General features: G+C 38.9%; 2 protein-coding genes across 3 annotated transcripts; both read right to left on the reverse strand.

Annotated features, from left to right (window-relative positions):
- Window positions 1–4,388: 4,388 nt before the first annotated feature.
- Window positions 4,389–8,259, reverse strand: LOC117596783 (uncharacterized). The gene is made up of 3 exons (XM_034302428.2): window positions 7,709–8,259; window positions 4,947–5,064; window positions 4,389–4,834 (listed from the first exon to the last, which is right to left on the reverse strand). The coding sequence occupies exons 1-3, from the start codon at window positions 8,171–8,173 to the stop codon at window positions 4,809–4,811; spliced, it is 609 nt and encodes a 202-aa protein (XP_034158319.2). The 5' UTR covers window positions 8,174–8,259; the 3' UTR covers window positions 4,389–4,808.
- An 11,326-nt stretch (window positions 8,260–19,585) lies between these two features.
- LOC113524218 (uncharacterized) lies at window positions 19,586–24,869 on the reverse strand. Of its 2 annotated transcripts, none has more exons than XM_026910375.3 (3): window positions 23,377–24,869; window positions 20,244–20,346; window positions 19,586–19,933 (listed from the first exon to the last, which is right to left on the reverse strand). In XM_026910375.3, the coding sequence occupies exons 1-3, from the start codon at window positions 23,842–23,844 to the stop codon at window positions 19,854–19,856; spliced, it is 651 nt and encodes a 216-aa protein (XP_026766176.2). In that variant the 5' UTR covers window positions 23,845–24,869; the 3' UTR covers window positions 19,586–19,853. The 2 variants fall into 2 exon arrangements, with proteins under 2 accessions (XP_026766176.2, XP_026766175.2); XM_026910374.3 differs by having other exon boundaries at window positions 19,589–19,936; window positions 23,377–24,294.
- Between the last annotated feature and the right edge of the window lie 723 nt (window positions 24,870–25,592).

Below are 25,592 nucleotides of genomic sequence, written 5' to 3' on the forward strand. Positions count from 1 at the left end.
ATATCATTGCTAAAACAAAATCATTTTTAATTCCGCTGATGCCAGAACTTTCCTGGGCCTCATCACTAACGTATATGAGACAGCCTACAGTGAGGAGATGACAGCCGTGTTACAGTGGTGCCATGACAAAGACCTCTTGAACAACATCAGCGAAAGACACATCCTCACCAAATTCTTTGCGGACCAACTCTGACCCAGTTTATGCTGATCATTTTCAAAATGCAACCACTAAGGTGAGTTCTCATATATGATGTAGCAAAAACAGTGGTCACAGTGGAGGAATAGATAATATCTAGAGCTATTAAATATAACCTTAAAAACGCCATGACATTCAGAAAAAAAGTGAAGCATGGCAAAATGTAACACGATGAAGCACATAATGAGGTTGAACTTGCCACTAATTTGTCAAGACAATATGCTCTCATGCACACATTTTCTTGCATTTAGAAACATGCAGAAAAGGCTAGCTTTATGAATAATCTACAGTCATCAGAAAAATAAAGTATACCCTCTTTCAATTCTGTTTTTTATTTACCAGGGCCTAAAAAACAATTGTGTGCTCGTCACCAACTTCTAGGAGCAAACAAATAACCTCAAGAGATAACAAAAAACACAACAGATTTCAATATGTGGTCAGTTTTTCCCAAAAAGTAAGCCAACATTCAGAAACCAGGTGGGGAAAAATAAGTACACTCTTCCAACCTTTACAATCATTAATAGAGTAATTAGCAGCCAGGTGTTACTAATGAAATGAATAAGATTATTTAACAATCAAGAAGTGTGAATACCTCTATAAAAGCTGAAATATTTGGCGGTCTTGTGTTCTGGAGAAGTCAGGTGTGTGTCTATATCATGCCAAGAAGAAAGAACATCAGCCATGACCTCAGACAAGGAATTGTTGCTGCTCATCAATCTGGGAAGGGATATAAGGCCATCTCCAAACAATTTGAAATATTCCTGGAAGTGGGCACCCACCAAATTCAGTCCAAGGTCAGACCTTTAAATGCTCACAGACACCCAACAGCTACATCATATGACCTACAGGCCTCTGAAAGCAGATTAAATGTTTATTTTCATGATGGCACAATCAGAAAAAGAGTATGTTTTTCATGGATAGGTAGCTAGGAAAACCCCTTCTCTTCAAAAAGAATATAGAGCGTGACTTAGGTTTGTAAAATTGCATCTGAACAAACCGCAAAAGTTGAGATCAAGGTGGAAATGTTTGTTCATCATGCACAGCGCCATGTATGTTGAAAAGCAAACAGCATATCTCCACAAACACCTCATACCAACTGTCAAGCATGGTGATGTAGGGATGATGATTTTGGCTTGTTTTGCAGCCACAGGACCTGGGAAAATTGCTGTCATTGAGACAACAATGAACTTTAATGTATACCAGAATATTCTTGAGACAAATGTGAGACCATCTGTCCAGCAGTTTAAGCTGGGCTGAAACTGGGTCATGCAACCGGACAGTGATCCCAAGCACACCAGCAAAGCAACATCTGAATGACTAAAAAAGAAAAAAAATCAACGTGTTGGAATGGCCCCATTTCGGATGCATCTACCTCCACAACAAAGGGTTTAGAAGGATCTGGGTGTTTGAGGATGGGAGCAGTGGTAAATCCAGTCTTGAGCTGCTGGAGGGCTTTGGTGCTCCAGGCCAAGTGCTTGGCTCCTTTCTTGAGCATTGATGTCAGAGGGAGGGCTATTGAACTGAAAGCCCAAATGAAGCATCTATAAAAATTGGCAAAGCCTAGAAATCGCTGCAAGTCCTTTATTGTTCTAAGTGTTGGCCAGTTAGTTACCGCAGATACCTTGGATTGGTCCATGGAGACCTCATTAGGGTTAAGGACATACCCGAGGAATGGTGTGCCTGTGAAATTCACATTTCTCACCTTAGAAACGACTTAGAGCAGACGTTACAGGAGGCGTCGGAGGACCTGTCTAACATGGTGCACATGGATTTCCAGAGAAGGGGAGTAAATCAGGATGTTGTCAATGTATACAATCATGTATCTCCCCAGCATGTCTTAAAGAATGTCATTAATTAGACGCTGGAAGACGGAGGGGGCACTAGAGAGCCCATATAGTATCACCAGTTACTCACAGTGGCCTGTGACGGTACTGAATTCCATCGTCCATTCTTCCCCCTCCCTGATGTGTACCAGGTTATAGGCGCTGCAGAGATCCAGTTTGGTGAAAGCACAGGCAGATCTGAGCTATTTGAGAGCTGCTGGGACTAGTGGCATAACGGTATTGATAACAGTACTTAATGGTTACCTGGTTAAGCCCCCAGTAATCAATGCAGGGTCAAAGTCTGCCCCCTTTCTTTTCCATGAAGAAGAAGCTGCTGAAGCAGGTGATGTAGAGGGCTGGATGTACCCCTGTTGGAGTGCCTCCTGGATGTACTCCTCCATGGCGCTTTGTTCGGCAAGTGAGAGGGGGTGTACCCGGTTGCGAGGATTGGCCCAGGAAGCAGCTCAATGGCACAGTCATAGGGAAGATGAGGTGGCAACCCCCTGGTTTTGGTTTCACTGAACACCTCCTGGAGGTCCTGATACACTTGGGGAATATCTAGTGGTTTCATGGTTTTGGGGATCTCCGCACAGGATATCTGTGGGTTGTGGAGTCTCATCCAGGGAAAGCCCAGAATGATAGGGTGCTGGGCTGTGATGATGACCACACCACTCTTTGTGGGGGGCGCTGACTTGGACAAGGATGGGCAATGTGCAATGAGTGATAGTTCACTTGCGGTGGGTTACCTGCAATTTGTCATCCATCGATGGCATGGATCTTACAGGGGTGAAGTCGCAGCTGGGGCTCTGGAGTCTGAGAGCGCTGTCAATACAGAAAAAGCACCTGAGTATTGTATTGCAACTTGTACCTTAAGAGATTGGTGAGATATAGACTGATTCAGACTCCCTGGATTGGAGCGGGTGTGGGAGCTCCCTCTCATGGAAGGACCTGGCATGGCTGTTGATCTGGCACGAAGTGGACATTGTCTTACTTGATGATCAGGGTTACCACAGTAAAATCAGGGGTGTTTGTGGTGCTGTCTCTCTCTCTCTCTTCTCCTCACAGAGCTTGATACGCCCTATATGCATGGGCTGTGGAGGAAGGTCCACTCACGGGGAACCCCAAACCCCCCAGTGCAGGGCCACCGGCTGTGCAGCAGATGATCAAGGTGTATAGTGAGGTCAATCAAGTCAGGAGTCAGCTACTTCACATACAGCCTAGTGGAGTCCTATTTTGTTATGTTTATTTCTTTGTTTCTCTCCTAGGTGAGACTAGTTTCCTTGTTGTCCTGGTTTCATGGTTGTCCTGTTGTTCTTACTGTCTGTAAATGTCAGTCTTGTTGTGTGTGTATAGTTGAAATTCTACAACCATACTTCCAACCTCCTGTCCTACTCATATCCACCACCACTACTACCATCCAACCAATTCGCAATCTTTATTTGTTATCGTTCTTGCACGCTACTTGGATCTATGAAATGGAAAGTAAAAACAAAGCAACAAGGCACTACGGGATAAAAAGCCCCTATTCATTCATTATAGCCAGGTTTACAAGTACAAAGTTAGGATCCATCATTTTCTCCAAAGTAACCAGAACAAGACTGGAGATCCCCAGTGTTCCAAAAAAAAAAAATAAAAAATAATATTTTTTGGTTCCTAAAAAAAATTCAATAATAGCTCCAGCACTGGCCATGGTCACAGGTCAGTGATGCAGTGAATAGTAATGTAAATAAGACGTCCCTCTTCCTGTCCCTCTCATGAGTTTCTGGGACTGCTTTAATAACTGCTCTCTCATATACCCTACTGTGTGTCATTCATCACTCCTCCCCTATTGTACATACAGTATGAAACAGAATGAAGCGTTTAGTAGAGGAGGAGACATAAAGCTGTACACAAGGAAGCTGTGAGAAAACAAAACCTCAAATAATTCTTCACTTGTCATGAAAACCAGGCAGCAGTGCATTATTAACAAAGTATTAAAATACGCAACATATTCTAAGTTTCTGAAGAGTTTACTTTCAACTTTGATGGAACATTCTTTATACAGATCACTGATCTGGTTTTACAAGGTCATTTTCAGACTTGTGTCTACCTTCTTCATCCTGTCCCTTTAGGAATGGGTCAAGAAAATGGCAGAAAAAAAAAAAAAAAAAGTTAACACAAGGCCAAACTAAATTGGTATTCATTGTTTTCTCTTTGTAAAATAGTAAAATCCTATAAAAGCACCAGCCATGGTGACATGAGAAAGATGTTTAGATGTAAATAAGATGTAAATAAGGATCCTGTGAATGGTGAGCTTCTTGTTTTGATCATGCCTCTCACCACATCTTCAGTATGAGACGTCCAACGTTTACACAGGAAGTAGCAAGAAATGAAACTTCACAAAATGCTTTATTTACCACATATTCACAGAGAGACAATACAATAATAGTCATGTGTATGCATTTCTGATTTATTTATAGAGTCGCCACCCCATACAGGCTTATAGGGGTCTCCAAAAAAAATTAATTTCAATAAAAATCAATACCAAATATTACCTTGTAAAGTGTTTCCAGAGAATACTGGTTGAGAGAAATAAAAACCCCAAACCAAAAAAAAGGGAAAAAAACACAACCTCTTTTGGTTTAAATATGAATATGAATACAGATACATACAATAGTTGGAGCACTAAACAAATACAGATACAGATACAGGTAAAAATGCCAGAGAATTGTAAAATGTGGTATGTCAAGGTGCACTGAAGCTGTTCTGGTGGCTCATGGGTTAATGTACCTTCAGTGATCACTGAGTCACTATGGATTCTCAATCATTGGCAATTCTGTAAAATCACAGATAAAATAAAGTGTTACTAAAACAGAATCCTATAGGAGCAAGATTTACATTTTTTAATAAATATGCCTTAATATGTTAAAGCTCTTTGGTTTATTAACCTTCTGCTCTTTGGCATTGCTCCGGTGCTCCATTGCTGGGTTGTGGCTTGTTCTGCCAGTACCACTTGAACCCTGCTAAGATACCAATAACCACTATCATCAGGCTTAAACCTGTAAACTGAAATGAAATAAGGATTAGTAAAATACGCAAATCTTTAAGCTTTCGTTCATCTTTTGCTTCATTTCGTACATTGCTGTGACTCCATATACAGAAATTCATTACCATCACACAGTAACACATGTACACTCCTAACACACAGTGCATTTTTCTAGTCTCTTACAGTTTTTCCCAATTGTTTACACACTAAAATTGGAACTTGAAACGCAATCACTGAAACCAGAAACTTGTGTACCAAATCCCTAAACCAAGTCTGCAAGTACAATTCCTGCTTTACACTGAGTTTTCAATTCTATATCAATTCTATATTTTTGCAATACACTACACACAGTTGTCTACATTACGCACAACATTCAAAACTAAAATCTCTTTAGTCTCTTTGGAATTACAATGCCAAGCTCTATACACCAATTCGCAACACCCACTCCTCCTCAGCGTGAACAGTAATTGCTGAATTGTAATCTTAGAAATCAGAGCTTTAGCACTATAAAAGGCCGCAGATGAGTTCTCCTGTTTTGGAGGAAAATGGAAGTCAGCGGTGAAGCAAGAATTAGAGGTGAAGGAGTGAGAGGAAGAGGAAGAAGAGGAGGATGAGAATGAGGAAGGACAGTTGTCTCAGATGAGATCAGGGCCACATTGGTTGACCATGTGCTCAACCATGGATTGAGTATGAGGGAGGCTGGGCAGAGATTTCAGCCCAACCTGAGCTGCTACACGGTTGCATCTATCATCCGTACATTAAGAAATAAGAACCGGTAAGTTACCTACCATCTACATTATGCTCTTTATGTATGTATACTGTAGTATACTGCAGTCTGACATATCAGTTGGCCAATGTTACAGTAATGTCATTTCATATGGAAAGAAAAGAGATTATTTTAGCTTACTGTAATCAATCATATCATATTTGTGGATCTTCTGCAGAACTGAGAGACAGCCAGGCCATAGTGGAAGACACCTGCTGCTCACACCAGAACAGGAGACCGCTATTGTGAACAAGGTGGTGGCAAACAATATCATTCACATATCAATCACATATCCAGAACCACATAATTGCTTTACAACAAAATATTCAGTAACATTCACCAGGTGGGCTTGTCTACAATGGACTGTGTATTACAGCGAAACCGAATCCGGATGAAACCGGTCTACAGGGTGCCATTTGAGCGAAACTCAGAGAAGGTTAAATAAGGGCGCTATGAATATGTGCAAGTAAGTAGTAAACTGTGAATTTACATATCAGCAGTGAATAGACAGTACACTGCTGTAATCCAGTGTATTGTGCCTCACCATATTGACTGCTCTTGGTCTATTTCACATATTGTTTTGTTGTCTGTTTCAGAGAGTCTTGGAGCTGGATGCTGTTGCAATTCAGCATGTTTATATTTACATTGATGAGGCTGGCTTCAACCTAGCAAAAAGAAGGGTACAGGGACGGAACACTATTGGCCACCATGCCATTGTGAATGTCCCTGTATAGCGTGGAGGGAATATCTCCATGTGCACAGCCACTAGCCAGCAAGGCGTCCTCCATCACCATGCCAGCCTTGGTCCCTACAATACTGCCATTCACATCACATTCCTCGACACAATATTCCCCATATTCCCCACTCCTAAACCCAGTTGAAGAGTTTTTTTCAGCATGGTGATGGAAGGTGTCTGACTGCCATCCCCTCACACACATGCCTCTTCTCCAGGTGCATGTGATGGAGTTGATGTGGGGGCTTTCAGCAGCTGGATGCGTCACTCCAGAAGATTCTTTCCCTGCTGTTTAGCCAGGGAGAACATCGCTTGTGATATAGGTGAGGTGCTGTGACCAGAGGCAGGATGCAGCCTAATTTCTTTTTTATTACATTTTTTATACATTACATGTTCTTTTGTCTTTTTGTGTTTAGAGTTTTCAAAGAATGAGCCACTTTCATTATTTATTTTTGTACAGAAAACCCTTTACCTTACCAAATGTTTTTCCTGGTTTTCTCCTGTTGGGTATGGAAAGTTTTACATACAAAACACAAGTGTTCAAAAATACTGCATTTTGGAAATACTGTAAAAGACAATGTTACTGTATTGTATTTGTGTGTTTATTTATGTATATTTGAGTAGGTATACATTACTGTAACAATCTTTTATAACCGGCTGCAGTGTAACACTGACAATGCAAAAGGCATAAACCTACTGATGGTATATTCATAGTAGCATTTTGTGTTGAGCACATGATTTTGTTGTTGGTTGGTAGACAGATCTATTCATATGACACGTGTGTGTCGTTTTTGTGCAAAAAAAAAAAAAAATTGGGAAGAAATAAAAACTTTGAATGCAGCGTTTGCTTTTGCTAGAGATTTGTAGAGTTTTGCATCTTGTGTTTGTGGTTTTGTGTTTTGTGTTTAGAGTTTTGGGACAATAGACCAAAGATTCAGCAAACGTGTGTAAACAATTGGGAAAAACTGTAATGCCACACAGCTGATGGTAAACACTTTTATATGATATTTTATATGAAAAATCTTCAATGATATTATATGTATACTGCTTACAGACAGTAGGAACGAGACAAAGACAGGAAGCTGTTTTTAAAAGTTTTGAAAGTTGGAATCTTGTTTGAAAATTAGTGTTTGATCAAAACCATGTTAATGCACTCAGAACTCACCTGAGATATGGACATCAACTCCAGAGTCCTCTGCTGACTCTCCAATACTGAGGTTTCATTTCCAGTCGGCTTGCACCAGTTTACATTCCCCAAAGTGTTAGATTTAGTGTATACAGCTTCCCAATCTGAACCCGCACAGGCCACGTATCGACCATCAAAGAAAAAAAGGGACAGCCAGATAGGTACAGTGAGAACTGAGTACAGTTTTCTTTGTGCATTAAATCTGGAGCTATGCACCACCTCTTCAGTCATTCTTTGTGGTGACAGATCCACGAAACACAAAGTACAACAGACGCAACCAAGAGCAGGGACAAAGCCATACAGAACACATAACGCTATATTGTAGTTACGTTTGCAAGGACAGACAAAGTTATCATCCAGGATGTTCTCCAGAGTCAAGAGAACAAGATTGAAGATCCCAAAACGTCCCACATATTTCTTCAAGAAGTGAAAAACAGCTTCCATGGTGACAATCAGAGACAAATAAGACTTCTTCAGTGTGTTGTGATAATCTGAGATTTATTTGATCACTGCTCTCTTATATACCCTGCTGTGTGTTGTTCATTACTACTTCCCTGATATACAAATAAAGCATGTTAGAACGAAATATCTAATAGAGGAGGAGCCAAAAATATACATACAAAGAAGCCATGAGAAAACGAAACCTCACAAAAATGCTCTATTTTTCATGAAAACATTAACATGATAAAGATTTGAAAAAAAAACTACATCACACCTCAGTTATTAAACCCACCAGCAGTGCATTATTATTAACAAAAAGTATAAAAAGTACAACATTTTGTAGGTTCATGAAAAGTTCACTTTCAACTGTCATGCAACACTCCTTATCCAGATCACTATCTCATCCTGTTGTGTTCATGCTCAGACATGTTTTCCACCCTTAAATTCATTCCAACCTTTCAGGTGAAGAAAAACAGCCCAAAAACTATAAAGCAGCTAGCAGAAGGGACTGTGATGGAGAGAAAACATGTGACTATAAATGGGAACATAACAAGGACAAAATCGTTATCCATTATTTTCTCCAAAGCAAATAGTAAAAGTGAAAGTAGAAAAGTGAATATCCCAAACCTTTCTCTGTTTCCATCATTTGCAGTGGATATTAAAAGATGATGTGGAGAAAATCGTGCAGAAACAGCTGATCTTTATTTGGAGTTAACCAGAATGACGTCACTGATGACAGGTGCATGATAATTACTTTTAAACATGAGTTTGATCGTGATTGGTTCATTCTGAGCACAGTCACATGACCCATGATTAAGAGGTGTGCACACTTATGCTAGCTAATTTTTTCGCTAAAATATTTCTACTTGTTTTTCATTTGAATGTTGTTGGTTGGTATTTCACATTAAAGGTGGAAAAAGATCTGACATGATTTATCTTAGTTTAAATTTTTTACATCACAAAACTTTTGTGTTGAATTTTATGTGATTTTTATGTGATTCTCCTGTTTTAACTTGTGATGGTGTTTTTTAAACTTTTTCATGATATCATATAATAAAATGCAAACTCTCTATCTCTTTCTCTCTCTATCTCACTCTCCCTTTTCTTGAGCTATATGGAGGTAATTTGTCTCACAATTATATCCTCTTAACCACGTCAACAGCAGAAAACCTGTTTTACACACACACACACACACACACACACACACACACACACACTCCGTCACCAGTCTCTCTTTTTCTCTTAAAATAAAACGCAGCTTGTTAATGAAAAACCGCAAAGAAGCGTAAACTCCTCTGTCCTGAAGATGTCGGAAAACTTACAGTTACAGCTTTACCTCTGACTGTTACAAAGCGCTGACACTGGAGACTCCTTCCATCAGTGTTCCATAAACATCTCTTTACACAAAACTTCACATCAATTATTATACACATTTTTTAATCTGTCCCTGTTAATGAGCTGTTGCTATAGAAACCATAACGTATCAGAACGAGAGCATTAATATAAACCTGCACTACTGTCAGAGCTGCTGTTATAGGAAACTAATCAACACCTGACGACCAATCACAGCAGCAGTGTGGTGTAAATTCTGATAATGCACGGTGTTCTGGGAAAAATGGATTTTACTGAAATTATGGAATGAAAGCAGACTGTAGTGAGAGGAGAAATATCAGAGAAATAAAGAAAATGCAGCGTTCAGTGTAAAATCCTCTTAAAGCCGTGATCACAGAATAAACAGATGAAATGTCAGATTAGTGAAGAATCACAAACAGACACAAAGCAAATCAGAGGAAGCCTCAGATCTCGACTGTGGTCTGATGAGCTCAGTGCTTTCACTTTCATTACTACTGAACTCTGAATCTGATAATGTTCATCTGAGAGAAGGTTTTATGGAAAGTTGCTGTTCACATTGTTTCTGTTGTTCCTGTTGTTGTTTCTGTTGTTCCTGTTGTTGTTGTGGCTTTTGTTGTTGTTGTTGTTTTTCCTGTTGTTGTTGTTGTTGTTGTTGTTGTTGTGGTGGTGGTGGTGGTGGTGTTTCTGTGGATGGTGTCACTTGTATGACTTGCGATACCATAATACTAGACAGGTGATTAAAGCCATCAGCAAAAAACCTAGAATCTGAAAAAAAAGGAAATACTCAAATAAGCAAATATTTTGTGATATCGTGAAGTGAAGTGATGTGTGGCCAAGAATGGTGACCCATACTAGGAATTTGTGCTCTGCATTTAACCCATCCAAGTGCGCACACACACAGTAGTGAACACACACACAAACACACATCAGTTTTATAAAGATTGAAAATGACTAAACTACATAATCTTCAGCGCTTGGGGAAACTTTATTTTCTTGTGGTGTTTATTTGTTGTTTATTTTAAGTTTTTGGTGTAATATTTGAAAAAATAATCCATCTCCAAATTAAATGTAACATTTGCAATTAAATGTTAAAGTAAAATATCTTGTTTACCAGCAACCTGAGATAATAAAAAGGGAAATATCTTGCATTTTAGATCCAGAGAATACATTCAGAAAAATAAAACCCATTAAAAAGTGAGTTTATGCCATGTATTAGCTATTGGAGACTTAGAGATGATGAACAGATAGAGTATTATACTGTACATTGTATTATACACACATGTATATTTGTCACGTCGGTGCCTGTTACAGAAATTAACCTCCTATCAGCCGCTTCCTGTCACATGACCTCGTATTCAGACTCATCTGCTTGTGTTGTTCTTGATAACTACCACAAATTTGACTTGAGTTTTCTGTGTAGTCACTGACCTTGTGTGTTTGGTTATTTTGTTGTGTGTATTTGTTTCATGAAAACAAAGGATTTTACACACGTTAGCTGTATATTTAATTTCACTGTGATTTCATGTATGTAATTCCTAAAACAAACCCAACTCTGACTCTGTGTTGATGTATATGATGTAATATTCTTATTTCATCCAGTAAAAACACACTGTTTTCACTTATACTGGTAAAGAAAAATGAACATTTTGGTGTGTGTTTTCGAACTCACCTGAGATCTGCACATCCACTTCAGAGTCTTCTGCTGGCTCTCTAACTGTGATGTTTCATTTCCAGTCGGCTTGCACCATTTTATAATCCCCAACGTTTCATTTTTAGCGTAAACACCTTCCCAGTCTGATAATGCACAGGCCAGGTATCGGCCATCGAGGAAGAAGAGACAGATCCAGATGAAGGCTGTGAGAATGGAGTACATTACTCTTTTACATGTGCAGATGTCCTCAGTCACTCTGTGCTCTGTCTGTGGGGACAGTTTCATGAAACACAGAGTATAACTGAAGCAACCAAGGGAAGGGACTACAGCATATAGAGAGCATATCCATTTATTATAGACGTTGTCACAAGGACAAACAAAATCATCCTCCATTATTTTTTCCAAAACAGTAAGAATAATACCGAAGATCTCAACATGTCCAATATGTTTCCGCAAAAAATCAAAAATATTATCAGTCATTGCAACAAGAAAAGATGCAGTGAATGGATGTGAAGAAGACGTTCTGATGTGATAATGTGAAAAGTCTTCTATCGCTACTTCCTCATATACCCTGCTGTGTGACATTCATCACTCCTCCCCTATTATACAAATGAAACTGTTAGAATGAAATGTATTGTAGAGAAGGAGACATAAAGCTGTATATGAAGAAGCCATAAAATAATTCCTCATTCATCATGAAAACACCAGTGAGATAAAGATTTACACAAAAACACCACATCACACCTCAGTTATTACACCTAGAACACTCCTGATCCAGATCACTGATCTCATTCTCTCATGTTCACGCAGGCTTCTTACTCACATTGTTATCATTCTAACCCTTCAGGGGCAGAAAAAAACGCATCAAAATACCCAATTAACTAGCCATTAGAAGGGACTATGGTGTAAAAAAAAAAAACGTGATGTCATTATAAATGGGGACGCGAGATGTAGATTGGCGTTAAGTTTCTTACCTGTGTTGACATTTAAACTATACTGTTTTTCCTGTTTTCATCAATAATTTTGTGCACTGTTTTATTTTTTATTTTTAACACGCTTTTGTTTTTTGTCTAAATACAGCAAGTGGAGGCCATCCACATCGGATCAGTCTAAAATAATATCAACTAATCTTCGACTAACGTATGTTAAACACTCAACATGGCAAACATTCAGCTTGTTCAGTGTGCTGAGTGCAGGATGTTTAGTCGCTCTTCCTCCGTCATTAGCAATAGCTTTATTTGTGATAAGTGTATATTAGTTAGCTCTCTGCATCCAGACGCATCTAGAGCGGGTTAGCGAGAGTGAGAGCAGCGTAGTTTCTGCTGTTATATAATTTATTATTTTATGAGATTTAGAGATCGCTTAATAATGAATAGACCTGAGGTCAATTGTAATTGTTAATTGTACTGTACATGTGAATATTTGTCACTAAACATTGTTTCCCATCCCTCGTATTCAGACTCACCTGTTTTGTGTTTCCCTTGATTAGTACCATACTTTAATTTCTAAGTTTTCTGTGTGTAGTTGCTAAGGTTTTGTTGTGTGTATTTGTTTAAAAAAAGATGTTGTACACCAGTAGCTTTATAGTTAATTTTGTTGTAATTTAATATTTCTAACAAACACCTAATACTGACTCTTTTACTTTGGGAGATGCCCTTCGTCCCTCCATCCTTTGGCTTTTGGAACATTTCCACGAAACACAAAGTAGTAAGAAAGCACCCTGTGAAAGGGACTGTACAATATAGACCACATATACATTCATTAAAGACAGGTTTAAAAGGACAAACAAAATCATCCTTCATTATTTTCTCCAAAGCAATAAGAATAATACTGAAGATCTCAACATTTCCAACATGTTTCCACAAAAAATCAATAATACCATTAGAATCAACCATGGTCACAAATCGAAGATGCAGTGAATGGAGCTAGATAAGATTCTTGTTCTTGTCCCTGCCGTGATACTTAATTTATCACTGCTTCCTCATATATCCTGCTGTGTTATTCATCACTCCTCAGATATTATACTCATAGAGAATATTAGAACTTAATACCTAGTAGAGGAGGAGAAATGAAGTGGAATATGGGGAAGCTGTGGAAAAATAAAACCTTATAATAAATGCCTCCTTTGTCATGAAAACAGTGATAATCCTACATTACACCACGATTAGTGTACACATCACATGTGATTTGCAGCTGCGCTACTGTCAGAGCTGCTGTAATAGAAAATTAATCAACACCTTCTGACCAATTACAGTCCAGCAATCAACAGCGCTATGGAATATAAATTATAAAAATTATATATTATTTTCGTGGCACAAAATGCCTCCCACACCTGAAATTAAGGAATGAAAGCAGACTGTAGTGAGAGGAAATATCAGAGAAATAAAGAAAATGCAGCATTCAGTGTAAAAACCCACTTAAAGCCATGATCACAGAGCAAAGAGATAAAGCGTCAGATTGGTGAACAATCACAAACTGGCTCAAAACCACACAGAGGAAGTCTCAGACCTCATCTGTGGTCTGGTAGTGCTTTCAGATTCATTATTACTCTAGAGCTGATGATATTTAGAGACGTTAGGGAATTCTGTACAGAGTTGGACTGGTCAACCCCTGACCAACATCAGCAAAAACTTTGTGAATATGGTGCAATTATACATGAAGTTCTCTACTGAATATTTTCTAAATGGCTTTTTTCCCAGGCTTTAGTCACAATGAAAAATTCATCAGTTCTACAGTGTAATTTCATATAAATCACCAATGACTGCAGATGAGATAAATACACTCACACCTCAGTTATTACACCAGCCAGCAGCACATTGTTAACAAAGTATTAAAAGTACACAGTATTCTTATCCAGATCATCGCTCCATGTGTTTTATTTGGGTCAGGTGTGTTATATTAGGGCTGGAGGAAGGAAGATCTCCAGGAGCTGACCACTCCTCTAGGTACGAATACTAATGTACCCCAGTGACAGCTGTTTGCACCCTGAAAGCTACACTTCAGGACATTTTTTTCCACCTGACAATGCCTCCTTGGTCCATATTCTATCATCAGAGATGTTTTAATCTCTCACCTGAGAGCAATAGAAAATGTCACAGTGGTGTGATTTATACTTTATAGTATTTGCTGATTCTGGTGCAGATTCCTAATGTATTGCTGCTGCTGTGGTTCCTTCACCCTTTAGTTCTGTCGAAATACGACACTGTTGCGTTATACTAATCCACTGCTCCTGACCTGGTTCCTCCTGCTTCTTACCTTCTACACCTTTCTGCTGCAGTGAATTACTACACCTGCATGTCTCAGAGACTTACACTTCCAAGAATTGTCATATTGACATTCTTGCTAATTCATCGCAAGCTTAATCCAAACCAGAGTATATGTGGTCACCTACACGAGTATGGGTTCCTTCCTTATACTGAATAAAACCTGTGTCTATAGAGAACCTTTGAGAAAACTCTTCCTAAAAACAACCTGATCCTAATCACCCATGGCCACCATGCAACTTATTTTCAGTGCAAAAGCTGCTTTTCTTTCTTTTTTAACAGTTCTTATTCCTATTATACATTAATTAAATATTATCTTTAGTCAAACTGTAGCATCAGAAGTGTTTGTCAAAAAGTCATAGTTTTAAATGGTTTTAAATTATTTACAGGGTTTTGTTTGGTTTTTTTGTTTTGTTTTTTTTTTACAATTGCTATAAATGTATTAGAACATTTTCAAAGTCAGGGGTTCAAGTCCCATCAGTACCAAGGTGCTGCTGTTGAGGCCCATGGATCACAGCTGACTCTGTGTTCTGACCCCAACTTCCTAACAAGCTGAGATATGTGAAAACAAGAATTTCACTGTACTGTAATGTATATATGACAACTTCTTCAGAAGAGTATGTAGCCCGGTGGAAATGATGACAGTGAAGGCTGAAATATATTGCGATATGTTTATTTACACTAAAAATCTCATTTGTATATGTCTTACATATGGGATTTATTTTTATGTTGTTTTATAGTTCTATTCCAAGTTGTTTTGTGTGTATGTATATACACACACACACACACATATATATATATATATATATATATACATGTATATATATATATATATATATATATTCTTTTAGTTGGGGTCAAGTGATGTACTGCTGATGATGTGATGGGGAGGAGCTTGCTTGATTGGGGAGCAGAGCATGAGAAGTGCACAGAGAGAGGAGAAGAGGAAGGATCCCAAGATATGGAATGCAATTTGGGTTTTCTAAACGATAATCAATGTTAAATGTAATAGCAATTGTCTAGTTCAGCATCCAAGGTTTGGATTACACAAATAAGGGCATTATTTGTAAGTTTTGTGTGATAATCGGTGAGGACTGCACTCCATGAGTTCAACTCTCTGAGGATTGGTAGTGATTAGCCATTAGCTGAAAACTGAGTCTAACTGAATCTCGTACGGATCCGCTACGAATTCAGAAGTGGAGAACCAGATAGCACTCTGGGTGACTGAAAAAGCCCAGAGTTCCTCTGTTGCAGCGCCGCTATTCAATTAAATTTTATTTGTATAGCGCTTTTAACAATGGACAATGTCACAAAGCAGCTTTACAGAAATAAATGGATTCAAAATAAATTGTAAATATGTGAATTTATCCCTAATGAGAAGCCAGAGGCGACGGTGGTGAGGAAAAACTCCTGAGACGATATGAGGAAGAAATCTTGAGAGGAACCAAACTCAAAAGGAACCCATCCTCATCTGGGTGACACCCGATAGTGCGATTATAAATAAATCCCCCCTATAACGGGGTACTACATGGACAAATAGTGCAAATGTGTAACAAGAAGTCTGTTTTGTTAAATCTGTCCACTAATGGAGTCCTGAGAACAAAGCTGCTCATGGCAGCCGCAGCCTTAAAGCCACCACAGCAAACACAGTCCCCCCATATGACATCCCCAAGACATCTCCACAGCCCCCAAGTGGCACCATCCCCAGCAATCCCAATGATCTTCAGGCCATCCATGTGGGGCCACCCCCAGCAGCAGCGAGCGAACTCAACCCATGAGAACTTCAACCAGAAGTAGGGCATTAGGATGGATCAGGCAGTTCTGGAGAGCAGAAGGGGTCAGGATCACTGGCATCTCAGGAGTAGCATGTGTAGCTCGACAGAGAGAGAGAGGGAGAGAGAGAGATGGGGAGAGATTGTTAGGTAAGCTTTTGTCCCATAATGGTTAAGGACAATGTACTTTGTGTGTACTTAACTTAAAAGTAAGAGCCAGAAGCTAACACAGACATGAGGGAGTCCTGGAACATAAAGCAGCAGCCACTCCACCGTCAACACACCTGAGTGAACGTGTGAGAGTGGGGGGGCGACAGCATCCAAACATCCCAGTTCACCACAACACTCTATGCCTGTGAAACCCTCCAGACCTGCCCCTGTACCTAAGAAAACTATTCACTAAAGGCTTGACTAAACAAATATGTTTTCAGCTTAGACTTAAACACTGAGACTGTGTCTGAGCCCCGAACACTAAGTGGAAGGCTGTTCCATAACTGTGGGGCTTTGTAAGAGAAAGCTCTACCTCCTGCTGTAGCCTTCACTATTTGAGGTACCAACAAAGAGCCTGCATCTTTTGATCTAAGTAGGCATGGGGTATCATAAAAGACCAAAAGTTCACTCAGATACTGAAGCATGAGACCATTTAGTGCTTTATGGGTCAATAGTAGTATTTTATAATCAATACGAAATTTGAATGGGAGCCAATGCAGTGTGGATAAGATAGGGGTGATGTGGTCATATCTTCTGGTTCTAGTAAGGACTCTTGCTGCTGCATTCTGCAATCATTTACACATTCCTCAACTTTATTAAGCTGGTGTCTGTCATCTGGCTTTGCTGAAACATACAACTGTGTGTCATCAGCGTAACAGAGGAAGCTAATACCATGTTTATGAATTATTTTGCCCAGAGGTAGCATATATAAAGAAAAGGGCAGTGGGCCTAAAACAGAGCCTTGTGGAACACCAAACTTTACCTTAGTATGAGAAGAGAAGTCACCATTTACGTTTACAAACTGATAACGATCAGTCAAATTAGACCTGAGCCAGGAAAGGGCTGTTCCCTTAATGCCTACTACATTTTCCAGTCTATTGAGGAGAATAGCATGATCAATGGTATCAAAAGCTGCACTAAGGTCAAGCAGCACAAGCAAGGAGACACAACCCTGATCAGAGGCCAGTAGTAAGTCATTTACCACTTTAACCAGCGCTGTCTCTGTGCTATGATGAGGCCTAAATCCTGACTGATACATTTCATGAATGTTATTCCTATGTAAGTATGAGCATAGCTGCTGTGCTACGACCTTTTCTAGGATCTTGGAGATAAAGGGGAGGTTTGATATTGGTCTATAGTTAGACAGCTGACAGGGGTCAAGGTCAGGTTTTTTAATCAGGGGTTTGATAACTGCTAGTTTAAAAGATTTAGGTACATAGCCAATGCTAAGGGAAGAATTGATTATCTTTAAAAGAGGTTTGATTGTTTCAGGAATTATCTGTTTGAAGAAACATGTAGGTAAAGGATCCAGTATACAGGTTGATGATTTTGATGATGAAATTAGTGAAATAAGTTCAGTCTCTCGAAGGGGAGTAAAACATTCTAACTGCTGATCTAATATGGTTATATTATTATCTACAGGGTTAGTTATAAAACTGTCCGGTTTTAAATTAATAGTCTGAATTTCTTGCCTGATATTTTCAGTTTTACCTTTGAAAAAATTCATGAAGTCATCGCTGCTATATAATGATTGTGTGCGTGTTTCTATTGTGGTCTTATTCCTAGTTAATTTTGCTACAGTATTAAATAAGAATCTAGGATTATTTCTGTTATCTTCAATTAGGGTGGAGAGATACATTGATCTAGCAGCACTAAGAGCTTTCCTATAGCTCTAAAGGCTCTCCTTCCATGCTATTTGAAATACTACCGATTTAGTTTGACACCATTTACGTTCTAGTTTTCGAGTGGTCTGTTTTAGGGTGAGTGTGTGATCGTTATACCAGGGTGCTAACTTTTTCTCTCTATTTATTATTCTTTTAAGTCGAGCTTATTATTCTTTTACAGTGTCTCTTTTCTGTGAAAGTATTTAATTTGTGGGGAAACCTATATTATTTCATACTTTCAGAGTGATCTTTTAACATTTACTTATTTGTACCTTTTTGTTTTGTTTATTTGTAACCACTTGTCAGTTTGAGAGGAATACCGAGGGGAATATAGAATTATACATATATATATTTAAGTTAAACAGTGACCTGTCCCAAATACATACCCAGGCCCCAGCTGTAAAGAGAATATTTTGGTTTGATAATAAATTCGGGCTGGGGTTACGAATTAATACAGTTCAAGCTGCAGGTCTTGATGGATGTGTATTCAAAGATTGCATTGAACACCTGGCTCCAGGATTTACTGAAATTTTCAGTCTGTCTCTGTCCCACTCTATGATCCCCATTTGCTTAAAAAATTGATTATTGTTCCTCTACCAAAGATAGAAGCTACCAGGTGCTTGAGTGACTCTCAACCTGTAGCACATGATCACAGAACAAAGAGATAAAGTGTCAGGTTTGTGAACAATCACAAACTGGCACAAAACCACTCGGAGGAAGTCTCAGTGCTTTCAGATTCATTATTACTCTAGAGCTGATGATATTGAGAGAAGTTTGGAAATTCTGTACAGAGTTGGACTGGTCAACCCCTGACCAACATCAGCAGAAACTTTGTGAATATGGTGCAATTATACATGAAGTTCTCTACTGAATATTTTCTAAATAGGCTTTTTTCCCAGGCTTTAGTCACAATGAAAAATTCATCAGTTCTACAGTGTAATTTCATATAAATCACCAATGACTGCAGATGAGATAAATACACGCACACCTCAGTTATTACACCAGCCAGCAGCACATTGTTAACAAAGTATTAAAAGTATTAAAAGTATTAAAAGTACACAGTATTCTTATCCAGATCATCGCTCCATGTGTTTTAGTTGGGTCAGGTGTGTTATTGAATGTCATATTGACATTTTTGCTTCTGCTTTTCTTTCCTTTTTAACAGTTCTTATTCCTATTATATAAATCAAAAGAAGAAAAGATGAAGGCCGTCGTCACGTGAGGGTTTTGAGAAACACAACAATAACAAATGATAGAGTGACACAAAACACAGGAAATGGCAGTACTGTCATCTTCTCACACTCACTTACACACTGAAACTGAGATTACTGACAACAAACATTCACACTTTTATTGCTTTTATTTCCTTTTATATTTTTATAGTTCATATGTAGATTACTAATCGTAAAAATGAACAATAATGCATTTCTTTTTTTGTCTAATTTGGCCCTTATGGTATTGCATTGTTTAAAAAAATATCTAAAAAGAGACAAACAAAAAAAAAGAGAGAAAATTACATTTTTATTTAGTTTAAGGTGCTATAGTACAGCAGGAAAAAGCCACTTCAAACCATAACAGTGTAATCAGCGCTAAATTATTAACAATCTGACAAGAAATTATTATTTTAATAACAATCACGTGATACAGAAATAACAGGATTACAAATGCAGTAGCTTATTTACTCAAAATAACATCATAATTAACATCGATTTAAAAACAAAACAACAACAATTATATCATTTGAAGGAAATCATAAAGGAACGTCGCTTTTTACAAGCATGTGACTTCCTCAACTTCGAAGCTGAATTTCCTCTCACCGAGTCGACCGTGCAGTTTCATCTTGCTGTGTTCTGCTGCAGAGAAAACAGAGCAATGCAGAGGAAAATAATACTGTGCTGTGTGTAGGTATGTACTGTATATGTAAACATGTAACTAACATGTTGTTATGGTTAATATTGTCCAAACCGTATAATCTCATTTTAATATCATAATCTCATCTTCATCCTAAACAGCATCCTGTAGGAGGAACGTTTACAGCTCCAAAAGAATAGAACTTAAATCGTTCATTTAAAAATTGAGGTTTTTGTCTTAATTTGACTACCCGGGTTAAATAAATGTTAAATAAATAAATAAATATAAAAAGTGAATCAAATTAATTACCGGCTTCCATCTCCGTGAAGTTCCTTCGTGTCGTAGTTCTCCGAGTGCTGTTCACGCAGCCCAGAATACAGATAACAAATAAAATGATGATGAAACCTATAATCTGAAATATAAACAAAACAGTGTATCACATATAACTTTAGTTTTTATTTAATATACTACCAATGCATATATTCACTTCACATTTACGCACATTTTTGACTTTATACTTATAAATATGAATAAAAAAGTATGCCTTAAGCTCTTAAGTGCAGAGCGCTCACTTCCCCATTCACCTCCACAGCGTTATTATTACACCTAGTGGTCAAACACGGGAACTGCAACACGCTCTGATAGAAGCCCATTGGGGCAGGAATCACGCTGCCCCACGCTCGGGGGCGGAGCAGAGGGCAGGACAGGTAATGACTGGGTTGCCAGATTGGGGTAGTTTATAAACACTCCAGCTCTGCCAAGATCTTGTTTTATAGCAAATAATGTGAAATAAATGTAATAACTTTCCACAAATAAAGGCAGAGTGTAAGAGCAGACAGTGTGTGTATGATGTACAGAACCATTTCTATTGTACGATATAGAAGATAAAAGATTGCGAGAGGGAAAAGGGGGGATCATGGAGTGAATAATATCACAGTAACATCAGAAATGCGTGTGCACCACAGTGACCTTGTTTCCTCACGCAAAGTCTAAGGAGAAGAAGCAAAAATTGGGCAAGTTTCAGGTCGTTTGTGTGGTTTTTAAGATGAAGTTAAAGTGGAAATTTTGTTGAAACCTGGCAACCCTTGTTAGGTGGTGATGGGAAACACATCTGCTGTGTGGAATCCAGGTGAACACGGCTCAGATGGAGCTGCTGGACTTCACACTGGATGACTGTGTGTTGACTCTCACCTGTCTGTGACAGAGTTACTGTAACTGGTTTTAGTCTGTAGCATAAATCACGTGTGATAAACTCTCCACTTTATTTAGTTTTAGTTTTGTGGTTATTGACGTCATCCTGCAACAGGAAAACATATGATTTGGTTTACAGAGAGAGTTTAACTAAGTTTAACTGAGGGACCAAAAGTCATGAAGCAAAATAAGAGCTGTTGTTTTTTAACTGCGTTGGTTATAAAAGTGAAAGTGAAAGTGAAACTTTACTATATGGGAATAAAACATTCAAACCAAATTTGAACATTTTCTTCATGTTTAATTTTGATGTGATTTCATTCTGTATATTTCACTCTTAACAAACACCTTCTGACACACCACAACTCACCTTCTAACACAACTCACCTTCTAACACACCACAACTCACCTTCTAACACACCACAACTCACCTTCTAACACAACTCACCTTCTAACACACCACAACTCACCTTCTAACACAACTCACCTTCTAACACACCACAACTCACCTTCTAACACAACTCACCTTCTAACACAACTCACCTTCTAACACACCACAACTCACCTTCTAACACAACTCACCTTCTAACACAACTCACCTTCTGACACACCACAACTCACCTTCTAACACACCACAACTCACCTTCTAACACAACTCACCTTCTAACACACCACAACTCACCTTCTAACACACCACAACTCACCTTCTAACACAACTCACCTTCTAACACACCACAACTCACCTTCTAACACAACTCACCTTCTAACACACCACAACTCACCTTCTAACACAACTCACCTTCTAACACACCACAACTCACCTTCTAACACAACTCAACTCACCTTCTAACACAACTCACCTTCTAACACAACTCAACTCACCTTCTAACACACCACAACTCACCTTCTAACACAACTCACCTTCTGACACACCACAACTCACCTTCTAACTCAACTCACCTTCTGACACACCACAACTCACCTTCTAACACACCACAACTCACCTTCTAACTCAACTCACCTTCTAACTCAACTCACCTTCTAACTCAACTCAACTCACCTTCTAACTCAACTCACCTTCTAACACAACTCACCTTCTAACTCAACTCACCTTCTAACACACCACAACTCACCTTCTAACACAACTCACCTTCTAACACACCACAACTCACCTTCTAACACAACTCACCTTCTAACACAACTCACCTTCTAACACAACTCAACTCACCTTCTAACTCAACTCACCTTCTAACACACCACAACTCACCTTCTAACACAACTCACCTTCTAACACACCACAACTCACCTTCTAACACAACTCACCTTCTAACACACCACAACTCACCTTCTAGCACACCACAACTCACCTTCTAACTCAACTCACCTTCTAACACACCACAACTCACCTTCTAACACAATTCACCTTCTAACACAACTCAACTCACCGTCTAACACAACTCACCTTCTAACACAACTCACCTTCTAACACAACTCACCTTCTAACACAACTCAACTCACCGTCTAACACAACTCAACTCACCGTCTAACACAACTCACCTTCTAACTCAACTCACCTTCTAATGCAAGGTATACACAGAAAAAAACATCTCGAAGTCTATTGGACGGTGTGCTGTCTGGATGCACGGCTTCTCCTTATGATGATTGGGAGATCTCTCTATGGGGCGGAACCTCATAATCAGCTGTCAATCACTGAAACAGTAATGAACATGACTGACATCCCAAATTTAAACAGCGCCAGTCAGAATCGCGCAGAGATGCAGTAGGATAATGTTCTGTTTGATTATTTGCATTCATTTCTGAAATTCGTTGTTTATAAGTCTAGCTAGCTAGCTGTCACTTCCTCCTTCAGCTAGCAGCTTAGCTGCAAAATGGCCGACACTGCTAATGTTGACCTGATTTTATGAGATTGATGAGATGTTCAACAAGTACATATGATTGTGACCGTCAGGGGTGCACATACTTTTGGATGTATGGTGTATGTAATTTTAAAAAATATAAATATTGATAACATTTTCTCCTGTGGAATGAATTATACAGTTATGTCCACAACTGTGTTTTTTTTCTATTGTGCTTTTATGAACCACCAGCTGCCACTGCATTCAGAGTGTATTCCCACCTCTGGGGTGTGTTCCCAGGATACACTCCGGATCCACCGGGACCCTGATCAGGATAAAGTGCTTACTGAAGATGAGTGAATGAAGTCTGGCCTTGCTGTGTATAGTTCAGAACTCACCTGAGATCTGGAGATCCACTGCAGGGTCGTCTGCTGACTCTCAAACACTGACGTTTCATTTCCTGTCGGCTTGCACCATTTTTCAATCCCCAAAGTGTCATTTCTAGCGTACACACCTTTCCAACCTGAAAGCGCACAGGCCAGGTATCGGCCATCGACAAAGAAGAGAAACAGCCAGATGGCGGCTGCGAGAGTGGAGTACAGAACTTTATCACACGTGGAGTTATCTCTCCTCCTTCCGTCCTCTGCCTCTGGGGACCAGTCCATGAAACAAAAAGTCAAAACAAAGCAACCAATGGAAGGGATCGTGCCATAAAGAACACATACTGCTATATTATCGATAGGATCACAAGGACAAACAAATTCTTCATCCATTATCTGCTCGAAAGCAGCAAGAATAAGACTGAAGATCCCAAAATATCCAATTTGTTTCTGCAAAAATCCAGTAACTCTTTTAGCGTCCACCATGATGACAAGTCAAAGATGCAGGGAATGGATGTGAATAAAGACGTCCTGTTGTGAGATTCTGATGTTTTTGTCACTGCAGCCTCATATATCCTGCCATGTGTTGTTCATCACTCCTCCCCTGCTACAACTCAACCTCACAGACAGGCTTCCTCTGTTTTGAAGTTCTGTTTCATTAGTTCTGCACTGAAGCTATGATGTTAATGAAGCTCAATTTCCTGCACCCAAACATCTTTAAACCACTTCCTGTTCTAAACAGAAGCATTTTTATCATTCATCATAACACTCAAAATGTTTTCACAGATTAGAGCTTTACTGATTTTTAAGAGCCAAAATCCAAATCAGAAGAAAAGACGCAGGCCGTCGTCACGTGAGGGTTTTGAGAAACACAACAACACGTGATAGAGAGATGATAAACCGACACAAAACACCGGAAACCAAACTGCAGTACTGTCATCTTCTCACACTCTCCTACTCACTGAAACTCTCACACTTCAGAGATTACTGACAACAATCTGAAACGTTCACACTTTTATCTCATTTTATAGTTTTATATATCACATCTATTTGTTTTTGAAAATGAGCAGTACTCTTTTTTAAGTCTAACTTACAAAGCACTGACACTGGAGACTCCTTCCTCCAATGTTACAGAAAACTTCATCACATCAGCAATTACACTTCTGACCTTCTGACCTTCTGAGCAGTGTGGTGTGAACTCTGATGAAATTAAGGAATGAAAGCAGACTGTAGTGAGAGGAGGAATATCAGAGAAATAAAGAAAATGTAGCGTTCAGTGTAAAATCTTCTTAAAGCCGTGATCACAGAACAAACGGGTGAAGAATCACAAACAGGCACAAAGCGATTCAGAGGAAGCCTCAGATCTCGTCTGTGGTCTGATCTCGTCTGCGGTGCTTCCACTTTCAGGATGTTACTCCAGAGCTGATGATATTCATCTGAGAGAAAGTCCGGAAATTCTTTTCAGAGTTGGACCACAGTGCATTTATACACAAATTTCTCTGGACCATTTGAATGATGGTGACCAAAACTTTGTAAAGAACAAATCTTAATTTGGCTTTTTTTTTAACTCACAATTTAACAGATCTACCAAAATGAACAGATAGATTAATTAATAGACTTCATCATTTTTTTATTATTTTTTTTATTTATTTTTAATATAGAGTAAATGAGGGAATTACAGGAGCTTTGTTTCAGACTACTTAACAGCACAAAGTAATATAACACACACACACACACACACACACACGCACACACACACACACACAGTACATGGTATATAAGAAAAGCACAAGATGTAAAAACTAATTACAGCACAAATGTTTCTAAACATTACACATTCAACATTTATTATATACTGAACACATAATTTTACATATTTCATGTTCTTCCTGGCAGTCCTGGGATTTGAACTCACAACCATCCGGTCACTGAGTCACTACTGATTCTCCTACATTACACACAAGCCTGTAAAATCACAGACAAAAAAGAAGTTGTTAGTAAAAGAGTATCTTATGGGAGGAACATTTAGAGGTTTTATTAAAAATCTCTTTGGCTTAGTTAACCTCTTGCTCTTCCTCGGTGTTCCGGGTTTTCTTGGTCACGTCTCTGTTCTGACAGCCGCGTTCACGACTCGAATCACGGCAATAATCACACCAACCACGACACCAACTACGACAGCAGCCATGAAACCGGCGATGACAGCAACGAAGTTTACAGCAATGTGGTAATGTTAG

This window comes from Pangasianodon hypophthalmus, chromosome 27 (genome assembly GCF_027358585.1).
Source record: "Pangasianodon hypophthalmus isolate fPanHyp1 chromosome 27, fPanHyp1.pri, whole genome shotgun sequence".
Lineage (NCBI taxonomy): Eukaryota > Metazoa > Chordata > Actinopteri > Siluriformes > Pangasiidae > Pangasianodon > Pangasianodon hypophthalmus.